At 35.2% G+C, this 14560-nt stretch overlaps 1 protein-coding gene across 2 annotated transcripts in view; it reads right to left on the minus strand.

Moving 5' to 3' along the window:
* LOC106471090 (kinesin-like protein KIF26B) overlaps positions 1-14560 on the minus strand; it is a 358285-nt gene that overhangs the window by 32872 nt on the left and 310853 nt on the right. For both annotated transcript variants that reach the window (XM_022400595.1, XM_022400592.1), the window contains exon 6: positions 12032-12125. In XM_022400595.1, coding sequence (XP_022256303.1) covers positions 12032-12125 — 94 coding nt within the window. The remainder of the gene's footprint in view (positions 1-12031; positions 12126-14560) is intronic.

The raw sequence follows: 14560 nt of genomic DNA on the forward strand, positions 1-14560 counted from the left end.
TAGCTGGCTGATAGTAACAAACAACTAGCTAGCTGCCTGATAGTAACAAGCAACTAGCTAGTTGGCTGATAGTAACAAGCAACTAGCTAGCTGGCTGATAGTAACAAACAACTAGCTAGTTGGCTGATAGTAACAAACAACTAACTAGCTGCCTGATAGTAACAAGCAACTGGCTGGTGGGCTGATAGTAACAAGCAACTAGCTAGTTGGCTGATAGTAACAAACAACTAGCTAGCTGGCTGATAGTAACAAACAACTAGCTAGCTGGCTGATAGTAACAAACAACTGACTAGCTGGTTGATAGTAACAAATAACTAACTAGCTAGCTGATAGTAACAAGCAACTAGCTAGTTGGCTGATAGTAACAAACAACTAGCTAGCTGGCTGATAGTAACAAACAACTAGCTAGCTGGCTGATAGTAACAAACAACTAGCTAGCTGGCTGATAGCAGCAAACAACTGACTAGCTGGTTGATAGTAACAAACAACTAGCTATCTGGCTGATAGCAACAAATAACTAACAAAAATTACTCGGTAACTCAATAATCCACTAACCCTCACAGATTTATTGTAATCTACTTTAACTTAGTTAGCGTTTTATACCTTTAAAATCGCTTTTTAGGCCTTTAAGAAATTCAAAATGTTAATAATGTAAAGTACCCCGGTGTGACAGCTTACGGATTTACAACGCCAAAATTAGGGGTTGAATTCCCCGCGGTGGACACAGCAGATAGCCCAATGTGGCTTTGTTCTACAACAAGTAAACAAACAAATAATGTAAAACATAGAGCCTGATATTTGGACTGGTGGTGACGCTAGCATAAAATTCGTACCAGAGTTGACACTGGTGATGAAGTACGAAAACTTAAAGACTAAAATAAGCGTTCAATACATGGGGGGAAAATTCCTCACTTCTATTTTTATTCTCTTTGTAATAGCACAATTCGCGTTACAAAATTAATTTTTAAATTACATGGAGTGAAATATGGAAAATGTAATTACTGGGTATCAGCTTACTGCAAAGAGCAACATATGACCTATTGCCAACTCCAAGTAACGTTTTTTGATGGGGTCATAAACAGACAAGTGTAGGCTGTATGTTGAAAATTTTATTCTCGAATATGTTGTCATGCAAGTTTGCACTCATCAGAATGACTTGGCGCCACAACCAGGTTCTCAGGAAGATAGCAGATATAGTAGACAAGTAGAGGACTAAAGCCAATAAGTAGCAAGAGACAACTCCAGTTCCCATTAGATTGGTGAGATTTAGGGCACAAACAACAAAGAGAACAACCAGGCTAATGCAGTGTGGAGCTCTAGTTATAGAAAGCGATTGAAATATGAATGTTGATTTGGTCAAATCCCTCAAATTCCCAAAGGAGGTACTGTTACCATTTTACGTCCAGGTACGGTTCTGTGACCTACCAGAGCTAGGATAGTGTTAATTATTGAGGTCACAGTCTCATGGGACGATACTATCTCTGCAGCCCCTCAGTGGAAGCGAATATAGTACACAGTTTTAGCAGTGTAGTGCGAGGACAAGAGTTAGCAATGCAGTTTGTACACAGTCGAGGTTTTATTGACCGGTCCGCCTTGAGAGTGTTTAGAGACATACGATTATATTGCAAGGCAAAAGCCACTAAACTTATACAGCGGGACGTGGAATAGGCATGAGTTTGGCTACTTTGGCAGAGCAAACAACATCCTGTCCAGTAAAGTAAAGTAGTATTCGAGAGCCAATGTTGGCGACTTCCGCTTGTCTTAGATGTCTAGATGTAGGAGTCAAAACACTGAGAACACTTATCTTCTAAGGTTCAATGTGCCAGCAAGACACGCCCTGTTTGCCATAAAACTGAGCATTCAATACATGTGTCCTTGAGGAAAGAAAATTCATCACTTGTGTGTGTTTTTTTTTTTTGTAATTGCACAATTCGCCTTACAAAGTTAATTTCTAAGTTTTTAATCAATATTTGTTCATAAAATGTACACGGGACAGATTATTACCGTTGAAATAAGGCTATCATTAGGCTTAAGATATCCGATGAGCTGCAAAGAACAGAGGGAGACTTCGTATTTTAAATTTCATTTTTAGAAATAATATTCGTAAAATAATTTTAAAACGTGTTGAATTGATTTACAAGTAAGTTTTGTGATATGCTCCTTTTGAAAAAATAGTAATGATTAATTTCCTTTCCTCGCGAACACAAATGTGAAATGTTTCTTTTGCACGCAAAGTATTCATGCTTCGGGCTTCATGCCAAGCGACACTCTTATGTAGTAATTGATGTAAAGGTAAGAGATATTGGGGATGAATTTTATACTACAGATAATACTATTTCAGTATAGTTGTACTAGAATTTAAAAATAGAATATTGGTTGTCACATATCAGAAGCAGCCAATATATTAATTACAATTGCTTAGTTCCGCGTTAATGTGGAAACTGCACTTCTTACTGTAGGTTAACAAACGTTTGCTTCCAGCAAATCTCGTTAGGCCTAACTCCATATGTTACTTTGGTATAATGATGGGACTAGTTCAAATTGAAAAACTGTTTTCATTTCTCCAAAACTACTTTAGCTTTTCTGAAAGTTTTGAAGTCCTGTAAACTATAATTATGAAAAAATTTTTTTTATCTTTCATTCACCTAATATTATCAAACTAATACAGTTTAATTTCTTCACAATGTTGTCACTTTCAATTTTCGTTTTTAGGGGTGGGGAGGTTATTGGGTATATTAGACCCTTGGGCGAATTACGTACACCAAAAGATAACTTTCAGAGGAAGAATAACACTGTAAGGGATTAGTGTTTTTGGCTTTTGCTTTTTCTTATTTACATTAATAATATCGATATAGGTGTGATTATTGATTTAGTAAACTTTACTGATGGCATTAAGCTCGTCCCCTGGTGGGACAGCGGTAAATTTAAGGATTTGCAATAATAAAATCTGGGGTTCAATTCCCTGTAGCGGACACAATAGATAGCCTAATGAGGCTTTGCTCTATAAAAACAAAACAAAGACACATTAAACTCTTGGAGTCGTACAGTAGTTCAGTGGTAAGCATACGGACTTAGAGTGCTAAAATCCTGGGTTCGATTTTCCCGTGGGGAGGGCAGAGAGTTCATTGTGTAGCTTTGCGTTAAAAACAACCAAACAAGCAAATAAACTCTTGGTCATTCAAGCTGGACTGAGGATGTTGAGGTATTGCAGAATGGCTTGGTTAGTACGTAGAACGTACTGCATTTGGGTTATCAATAGTTTAATGACACGTATATTATAGACATTAAACACTTTCCATAGTGTGAATGAAGAAAATAATCTTGGCATAGTGATGGTTAAGTCATTCAAGCTAATACAATTTTAGGAAGCATTCATAGACATAGTGGTGATTATAACTCAAAAGAAGTACTTATCTCTCTATACAAATCGTTAGTTAGGTTGTTTGTTTTTGGAATAAATAACGTGCCCAATTTTTGTCTCCTACATATCAAAAAAAGATATTGATTTGTTGGAGAGGGTTCGGAAGTGAGTTACTAGGATGAATCCAGGGAAGGGAGGGCTATCTTTTAGAGATAGATAAGAATCTCTTAATATATTTTTTCTTGAGGAAAGAAGAGGAGATATTAGTGTAAATTACAAGATTATCCGTGTGATTTATAGGATAAAAGCCTCTTATTTCTTTGTGACATATTTTGAAGATAATAACGCGAGAGAACACAAGTGTAAGATTTAAAAAAAGACAATTTTATTTTTCTAGCAGGGTTATTGACTTATGCGGATAATCACTGTCAGCAGTAGTGAAAGCCAGCGCTTTACATAAGTATAAGAGGGAGAATAGATGATTTCTTGAAAAATAAATTTGGGTTGAAATGTTTACTTTTCTCGATGGTTGGTGTGCAAGAACAGTCTTGGAGGGTCAAATGGTCCCTTGTTGTACAGATGCTATGATAACATTCGATATACATTTAAAGAGTAAATTTATTTATTTAGTTAAAAGAGAACTCTGTGGTGACAGAACTGTTGTTTCTTTACGGAAATGAAACTACCCTTTTTTATTCTGAGAGTATAACGGCAAACTAGAATAGCAATTTTTTGTTATGTAATTTCTATCGTCAACCGGATCGTTTATTATATATAAGTAACACTCTGGTATCTTCAGAACTCTGGAGACAGAGCTCATCATCCGATATAGATAAGCACTGCCCAGAGAAATGTACAAGGAAATCTCAAAGTATGAAAAAGGTAAACACTGGAAAAGAACGATGTGGAAGGATACATTCAAGGAATCTATAAAAAGACTTATAAGCTAAACCCACAGCTAAGAAGTTTAACTCAGACGTACAGGAACTGAAGGGGCTTAAAACAGCTTATACACAAAACCTCTCCTTTTTACTTTATTTTTTTTTGTTGATGGCGGGAAAAGTAATTTGCGGGCACATAAACATGATTAACAGCAAATAAAAAAAAGGACTTTGAATTTCTTAATCTACCATCGTCAGGTCACAACTTTAAAATCAGACACAAAACTGAAGAAATTTTTGGAAACCATTAGATAAAAAAAACAGTAAAGTGTGCAATATGAATATGTATAATTATATAAAACTTGACCAATTAGCAAGAAAGCATAAACTTACGTACACGTAATTAGACGAAATTTTGAGAGAATTCACTCACAAACAACAATAACGTAAATGAATTCAATAAAGTTATAGCTAATAGATGATCGATTTAAAAATGATTCATAACTAAGACCTATTTTACTCTTAAGGGAATAAAATAAAGCCTAGCAATGGTTTTGATTGGTATACTTTAGATTCAACATAATGGAGACCCGTATAATTTTGTTATTGTATAATATAGGTTTAGCAAAGTGCCGATCGTTAAACACTGAATGCTTGTCTTCAGGTTCACTGATAATGTTGTATTTATCATTTGTTATTATTATGCTACGGTGGTTATATAACTATACATGTTTCTTTAAAACCGAGAGAAAATCAAAGAAAAGTAGAAAGAGAGATTAATATTTTACAAGTCAAGGAGTTTTATGAATAAAAACAAAACAGAAGGTCTGAAAAACACTATTTCTGAAACTATTAACGACTTCTACTTTGAGCAATTAACCACGAGATGCTTTAGTTAATAAACAAAAAGTTCACAAAGTAATAATTGTCGTAGCTTTACTAACCACTCGAGATGTATTATGTAAATGATTCATGTTTTAGGAAACCGATTAAATAAGTTCATCTTTATAATATTGGTAAATGATATAATATTATAATAATTTCTTTAGCACCAATTTTACGAAGGCAAGACAAATGATACCTATACGAAATTTACATAAATTTAAGATTCAGATAAACTTTTATTTGAATGTTACTTTGAGCATAAAACCATGAAATGCAGCGCAAATATTCTGTAACCAAAATAAACAGTCAGCCTTCCCAGCCTCATTATCAATTGTAAAGGATGTTTGAGTAAACTGACAGAATCCGCCTGTAAGAGCTTTCACTGCTTCCCTTCATTCTACACTACCAAGTAAAACCCACAGTAAATCGTGTTGATGACTTTACGCGGCATTTAATTCTATACTAGTCTCATCACACAGAGAACAGTAGAGCATGTATATTTTTTATAAGTTTGTAGAGCCCTTATAATCTGTGAATATTTAATGCTCCAACTAACGAGATTACAACCACTTTCTTATGGAACACCAAAGCATTCTTAATCTCATTTAAATCCAGATACCCGTATTTTCTAGTAGAAAACGTGATTAAGAATTCAAAATACATAATATCTTTCAATATAATGCTACAGTTCTTTTTTCCCTCCTCCCACTATGTATGTAATGGAGGTAGTATATTCACGCATTCACGACCTTATTTTCGTATATACAAAATATATTTCTACAAAATACAGAGATATGAACCTCTCATTTTACACTATGTAGTCCCAAAACCTTTGGTGAGGAGGGAGCAGACGATCCTCGTCCTAAGACTTCTAGGCAACTCCTAGCTTCTATCCCCTCACTATCAATGTTTAATGAGACCTTACACATACGAACCTATGCAATGGTGAAGAGGTAATAAAGCGAATGAGCTATTTTGTTCCGTAGATCGGAAGGCTTTATTTACTGCTTACTGCTCCTAGAAACACAGGTTGTTGTTGGGGGCACGTCAGTAACGTGGAGAACTACGTTAAGAGACCGAGCTCAACCTGAACAAGTTAGCTTAATGGGGGTTAGGTATAGAATAGATTTGTGTTCTCATACACACGCTGAAGTTTGTTTTTGAGAGACCATTTTATTGATCAGTGTAGCATCACAAGAACAAAGTGCTCAACACAGCTCACAATGAGAAAGAAAGAAAATACAAATCTAGGCCTAAAAAAGAAAGAGCATCGACAATGTCTAGGAACTTGGAAGAGATGTTTGAAAAAAATCGGAAAGAGAGGTAAGGGTAAATTATTTATAATGCTGACTTATGCTAAGTCCAACTGTTAAGGTTTCGCAGATTATGTATTGTTACAGTTTTATGCATATTACGATATCCACCTGCATTTGGTACAGTAGGTTTTAACAAGGCAGATGATGTTCTCATCACAACAGTAAGTGTTCTTATCAAATATCTGAGAGGAGATATTGGCTGGGTGATAGGTGCAACAAAGTCTGTCTGAAACTTTCAAAAATTTGCATTTGATGAGAATGGTGAGAAGTATCATCTATTCAAAATATATGATCAAACACGCAGGAGTTGTATATATCCAAACTTTTTCCGATGAGGCCGCCAAAAAAAAAAAAAAAAAAGAAAGAGAGAGAGAAATTTGAATTCCGTATCTACAAAATCAAATTGGATGATAATTTCTACCTATTGTGCTCTGTTTTGGAGACTTTGTTGGGACAGGAAGAAAATGGGTGCATTTTCGAATAGCTACTTCACAAAATGGTGTCCCATGAGTGAATTTGTTGGGAAGTATGCATCAAAGATAGTGCACGAGACAGCCAAATGAGTAGCTGTAGAAGTCATTCAGGGAGTTAAGGCCTAATGGACAACTCTTCTGTTAATGACTGATGTGATAAGAGAGCAGATTACCAAAGAAAAATAGAACATATTTAGAGCAGTGGCTAAATATGTCTTTATTATCTTGTAGCCGCCAGTGCATAGCTCTTTGAGGGGAGCATGAGAACCATCTTGAAATGCTTTCTTGCAATGATGATGATGTTTGTCAATCGTGATGATGTTCTCAAGCAACACTTCAATTGACCAAGGATGCAGCTTACTTGTCATCACAGGTAAAACATAAGGTGGTCCAAATCATTGAGAAAAACATCATTCAAGCTGTTGTTGCAGATAAAATACACAGATATTTACTGTAGTGGTGGAGAAAAAAGCTACTTCGAACAATGTCGAACAAATTACTTTGTTCATTAGGCTTATTGAGCAAAATCTGAATATAAGAGCGGAACTCCTGGAACTTTGTGCCCTCCAAAGAATTGCAGGATTTCACATTACCAATGCAATTAAAATAGTGCTGACAAATATTGGTACTTGAACTGTAGGGGATAAAAATATGCTGGATCGACCAACATGAGCAGTGAGAGAGTTAGCATGCAATTACAAATTCGGCTGTGTACATACACAGTTAATGGACATTGCTTGAATCTGGTAATCACCAAGTTCTTTATATTCTGTCATGGTATGTAATAAAGTAGACAAGTTAAGGACAATTATGAAGCTACTTGAATAAATCCAAAGAGAGAGAGAAAAGTTTCTGATAACTATCGTGGGCAACCAAATCACGTATATATGTGGCAAAAACATCAAAAAACAAACACTGATTGATACGTCACGTACATAATAGGCAGTAGGAATGATTCACAACGTCCGTTTCTTACATCCTGTGTCCATATAAATAAAATACTGAAAGTAATTGTCCTTGGACTCCACAAAGATGCCATTTTTTGTGGGATCCCGCTACAAAGGATAACAATGGGCTTTTTTCAGGCATAACCAGCTATGAATTCATCATTGTATTTATTACTGTTTATTAAATACTGCCACACCTAGCAGATATCACTGTCAAACTGCAGACCAGAGTTATTGACACAATTGAAGTTTACTGCATGATTGATGAGATGTAAGAAGTGTACCAACAATTGAAAGGATGTCTTGATATAAGATTTCTACAAAATACTCCAGTCTGTTGAATTTAGTAACTATCATTGTTTATATCTGAAACGTTGATTGGAAGAAGTTGTTGAGATTTGTAAAAATAATTTTTTTCTCATAGGCTGTTAGAACAGGAACTGATAAATGTCGTCTAATGCTCGTACCACCTCATGTGCTTCAGCCATCAAACAATATGATGCAGCAATTTACCCAAACATCTTTAAACTTGTGAAGACTGCATGAACTTTATACATGTTTTTTTTTCCATTTCGCAATTTTATCTGATGTTACGAGTCTGAAAACATTTTGTGTCATCCCTATGGATAGAAAACTTCAAAAACTCGTCAAAATCTTTGAAACTACAGATATTAAATCCCACAAATTTCGGAAACTTTGCGAAATTTTCTTTAGATATCGGAACTATAGAATTATATCCCAAAATATCTGTACCTTAGCCCTAACTAAACTGAATATTAGACAATGCAAAGAACTGTACAGAGAATGGAAGAAGTCGTACTTGTAAAATATTACGGTTTTGTAGAAAACACATTTCAATAACTATATAAGGAAGTCCAAGAAAAATATAAGCAGTTTACACTATTTGTTTCTGATTATATATATATTTTGTAATACTGATGTAATTTTCAAACTTTTTGTTAACTGTCAAACTTGTACGATGGAAGAATATAATGGATCAGTTATTTGTTGAAGAAGCTGATCTACATACAACTCTGCCAGGTTTTTATCAGCAATTTTGAAATCTCTGACACAAAATTCTGAGTTCTTCAGTCATCAAACAATATGATGCATCAATCTATTCAAACATATCTAAACTTGTGAAGACTGCATGCACTCTATCTGTGTCCTTGTGTAAACTGCCACCTCAGTGAGACTCAACATTTTCACGCGTGTTTATAGGATTGAAATATGTCTGTCAGCATTGGCTTTGATTCCTGTCCCTCACGGTTTCTTTATGTATCTTGATGAATTTGTAGCCTTGAGTTTACATCTGAAAGCCTAGATGGGATGCATACAGCTCCATAATGAAGACTACCAAGGTATTTTCTTTGTTTAAACCATTAAAAGTAAATGTTCTGACGAAGGAAATGTACTCATTTGTTTTATTCTTCAGAAAATTCTACCATTTGATGTCATATTTTCAAATAACTTTTCGCAACAAGTGCTTTAGTCTTTGGTGTAACCATACTTGGATTCCTACTTAATGAAAAGACACCCCACCGATTAAATCCCGGCTATGGGATTGCATACTCTCTGACTTCTAACGTAAGGAGTCATTTTAAACTCATCAAAATATTTTAATATAATAAAAAATGTGATAATAAAAAGAGTTTCTCAATTGATATATAATGCACGGTACTTAATAATTATTCCATTGTTTTGTTGTTCACGTATAAAACACAATATTGAAAAAATTGTATAACACTTATTTATTACAACTTATAAAATATACGAACTGACACACAGTATCTTAGGGCTAGTGTACACAAACACTCACCAGTTAAGATTATGTGATGATAGTAGAAATATTCTATTCATGAGATTCACCATGACTTCACTATATACGTATTCAACGTGGCAACAAACCAATAGGCATCAGCTTTGAAGTTTGAAACAGCTAACTTTCCATGAACATGGGGCTTTGAAAGTGTTGTATGTGCAAACTTTATATCGTATTTAAAAATGTTCATCATCAATTTCACTGGAACCTTGTTCAGTGACAAGAGCCACTTTGCTCAGCTGTAAACTAACGCATGAACGTGGCTTTAGAAGCAGGCAGGTGATCAATTTAACAATGTTAGTGTTTAACTAAATGGAAGGACTGGGATGGGGTGTTATGGTATAGGTTATATTATGTTCATTGGGAATGAGTTATATCTGCTAAGTGAATGCACTTAAGGGATATTATGAGAACTTTTTAGGTGACATGGCGATGTTGTTTTAATTAGTAGGCCAAGAACCTGGATATAAATCTGTAATTATTCTGGTCACTAACCTAGGGCAGCCATCACTATAGCATCTGAAGAGGGGCATGGCATGGCCTTGTTGTTAGGATGCTCTACACGCCATTTGAGGATTACAGGATCGAAATCCGTCACCAACCATGCTCATCCTTTCAGTCGTGGAGGAATTGTAATGTGACGATTAATCACACTATTTATTAGTAAAGAGTAGCCCAGAAGTGACGGCTAGAGCAAATAGTCCTCGATTAGCTTTGTGCGAAATCTAACAAAAGCAAACACAACAAAATATGCGCCCAAAGAACTGAAGAAGCAAAAAAACTTCACGCTCCTGTAAACTTAATTGTGATATGAACATGCAATTATACATCGCTTGCATTGAGATAGACATGGTTTGGTTAAATGACATGAAAGAAACTGTTGTGATTAAGGATGTAGATAGACATGGTTTGGTTAAATAATATGAAAGAAACGGTTGTGATTAAGGATGTAGATAGACATGGTTTGGTTAAATAATATGAAAGAATTGAGATAGACATGGTTTGGTTAAATGACATGAAAGAAACTGTTGTGATTAAGGATGTAGATAGACATGGTTTAGTTAAATAATATGAAAGAAACTGTTGTGATTAAGGATGTAGATAGACATGGTTTGGTTAAATAATATGAAATAAACTGTTGTGATTAAGGATGTAGATAGACATGGTTTGGTGAAATTATATGGTTAAGGATGCAGATAGACAACTTCGGTCGGGGCCGGGTGTCAACCGAGCACGGGTTATCCTCTTGCCCCTCCCCAAAATACAACATACACAGAAATTAGTAACAAAAACAAAACTGACATTTATTACATTTAACCGAATAATCACCAACAGAACATTCAAGTTTCACTTTCAACTTTCAATGCCTAGACCCAGCTTCTCAAACCCTAACCCCTAATGTTTCCAAAACACCTACTTTCTCCAGTAATCCACTTCTCAAGCCATGCCCGTTAGTAACTTCTACTGTTCTCTGAATTCCCGACTTTCAGCGTGCGGCCAGTCTTTGTTGCCCAGAATACGTTTTTTTTTTATTTTTTTTAAGTAAACCAATTATTGACTGTAACTTTCAGTACCGCCTAAGTTGCCACAAAGATTAGAGCTTAAATACCATTTGCAATTACCCGGATTCAGCTGTTTTCAACTTCGACACTCGGACGGAACCGAGTATTACCGGATAGTTCAATAAACGGCCGGGGCCGTATTTTTGGCCCGGTACCCATGCATCCCTAGTTATAATAAAAGCATTCAAATATTCAATCACTTTGTTAAAACTAATGTACGTAGAAACTCTTTAGTTTTTGACAGAAGTTCCCGATATAACACGTTATGCTACACATTTATGCTTTAAATAATTAAAAGAAACATAAATTAAAACACTGAAGCTTCGGACGAAAACTGCCATAAGCCACACGTTCAGAGTTTGAGTACGATGCTCAAAATATATAAGGTGGAGGAACATATACAAACCTTGCAAACCACAAAACAAACAACGTTTGTTTGAATTTCGCGCAAAGCTACACGAGGGCTATCTGCACTAGCCGTCCATAATTTACTAGTGTAAGACTAGAGAGAATGCAGCTAGTCATCATCACCCACCGCCAACTCTTTGGCTACTCTTTTACCAACGAATAGTTGGATTGACCGTCACATTATAACGCCCCCACGGCTGAAAGGGCGAGCATGATTTGGTGTGATGGGGATTCGAACCCACGACCCTCAGATTGCGAGTCGAGCGCCCTAGCCACCTGGCCATGCCGGGTGCCCCCCAAAAAAACAAAACAACAAAAACACGCCAATTTTAACAGTAAGTTGAGGGAGGTAGGAGAAACTTAAAAGTCACCTTACCTACACTAGGGTATCCGTAAACAAAGACACATCCATCAAGTCCTGTAACAACTCCTTCAAGAACACCTGATAATGAGCTGGAACAAATATCTGCCTGTAATATATCCATGTATGATGTAAATTTTAAAATGTTATCAAAAATGGGTTAAAGTTTATTTTAGAAATAAGCTCTACTAAAATATTAGTAGCACATGTCTAATTTTACGTTAAGGAGAAATACACAATACTCATATCGGTTTCACCTTTGTTTAGAAAACCCAAAATATATTTTAAGCTAGTAATATTAATATGATTTTACAAAACAGCTTTTAAATGTTTAGCATTACATATTATAATAATACTGCTAGTAAATATTATACATTTTATTTTAGATAAAACTAAACTTTTAAAATGTGACTAACAGTATTTATATCATTTTATATTTAAAAAAGTGACATTTAGGATACCAATAACATAGTATTGAATTTAGTTTAGATAGAAAAGTTAATTTGAATAGAATCTTTTGATATATTAGTTTTTGTTTGTTTGAAGTTAGGCACAAAGCTACATAATGGGTTATTTGTGCTCTAGCGGTTTCTAGCGTTGTAAGTCCGCAGACATACCGCTGTGCCAAGTTATAGTACTTTCAACATGAAAAGCTTCTTTTGGGATACATGACTCAAACTGCTAAAAACAAAACATTAACAACAGCAACAAAACACACACACACACACACACAAAACAAGGTTCTGGTCTACTCTTGAATTTCTGACCAGAGAGAAGAAAATCAGTCAACAGCACCTGCCGTCTGCACGGCTAATCTTAACCAAATATAGTGATTGATCACGAGTTTTGTAAGGCATTTCAGATAGAATTTTTGTTGTCATAGTTACAGCCCAGCAAATGAGTTCTGGTATTAAACAAAGATAATGAAGATGGATCTGAAATTATATAATATTCCATATATTTCATGTGAAGTTCGTAATGATTTAGTTAATTAAAATGTGAAGAAAACAACAGTAAATTGAACGCGATTTTAATCTAATTATTTAATTACGTTCAAAACACCAACCTACTGAAAACAAATTGTTTTACAAATTGAATTACAATGTTCATTTTCCCCTTTATATTTTACTCATTATGATGGATAAAATTATTACCAAGTGAACTTTATCAAGGTTTTATTAGTTTTTTCATTTCGCAATTTTATCTCATGTTATGAGTCTGAAAACATTTTGTGTCATCCCTATGGACAGCAAACTTTAAAAACTCGCCAAAATCATTGAAACTACAGATATCAAATAACACAAGTTTTGGAAACTTTGCAAAATATTCTTTACATGTCGGAACTATAGAATTATATCTCAAAATATCTCTACCTTAGCCCTAACTAAACTGAATATTAGACAATATTAGACAATGCAAAGAACTGTACAGAGAATGGAAGACGTCATACTTGTAAAATATTACGGTTTTGTAGAAAACACATTTCAATAACTATATAAGGAAGTCCAAGAAAAACATAAGCAGTTTACACTATTTGTTGCTGATTATATATTTTTTGTAATACTGATGTAATTTTCAAACTTTTTGTTAACTGTCAAACTTGTACGATGGAAGAATATAATGGATCAGTTATTTGTTGAAGAAGCTGATATACATACAACTCTGCCAGGTTTTTATCAGCAATTTTTAAATCTCGGACATAAAATTCTGAGTACATCATCAAATTTCTGAATAACTTGGCGATATTATTAATATTATTGAGAATAATGATTGTGATGCTCAGAGCTTAGATATAACATCGCTTCACAAGAATCCATATCACCGATACTATTAGGATTATAGAAAAGTTAAATCTGGATACCTTCCTAGTTAGTATGATATAAAACACCAAAACTCTGGATTTGTCTATAATAGGTTGCCAAGAAATTAATATCGCGTTTTGGAACACTTTCATTAACCCCCCCCCCAAAAAAACGTTTAACTATTATACGTAATGTACGGATGGTTTTTGTGCTAGACAATAGTTTTGATTGTGAATAGGAACAAATGATTTTTAGATGATCCGTTTGAAGCTGGATTTTGTCAGTGGGCCCAATGATATCATTAAGGGCTCTACTTAAGAGCATTGGATTGACCTTCGCAATATTGACGTCCGGCGATGTTACAAAAACTATTTGTTTTTTATCTGGAGTCGACTTTTTGTGTCCGATGGAATAGGCACTTGATCCTGAATCGGATCTCACTCGTTTACCGGCACAATCTCTATCAAATTCCATGTAGCTAACTGGGCTAGAAGTGGCCGACCCATTCACCCATCTTCGAGGGTCGTCCGCGTCCTTCCCTCCTCTCTCAGTATGACTGCTAGCCCGTTCACTTTTTCGTGGCATTGTTCACTACCAATCTCGCCCACACTCCACTCCACTCCACTCCACTCCACTCCACTCCACTCCACTCCACTCCACTCCACTCCACTCCGGTGGATATAAAATATGATCCCAGATTCAAGATGTACCCCCTCCTTCTGTTAGGGGTATCCTTCATGGA

Source organism: Limulus polyphemus, unplaced genomic scaffold, assembly GCF_000517525.1.
Source record: "Limulus polyphemus unplaced genomic scaffold, Limulus_polyphemus-2.1.2 Scaffold110, whole genome shotgun sequence".
Lineage (NCBI taxonomy): Eukaryota > Metazoa > Arthropoda > Merostomata > Xiphosura > Limulidae > Limulus > Limulus polyphemus.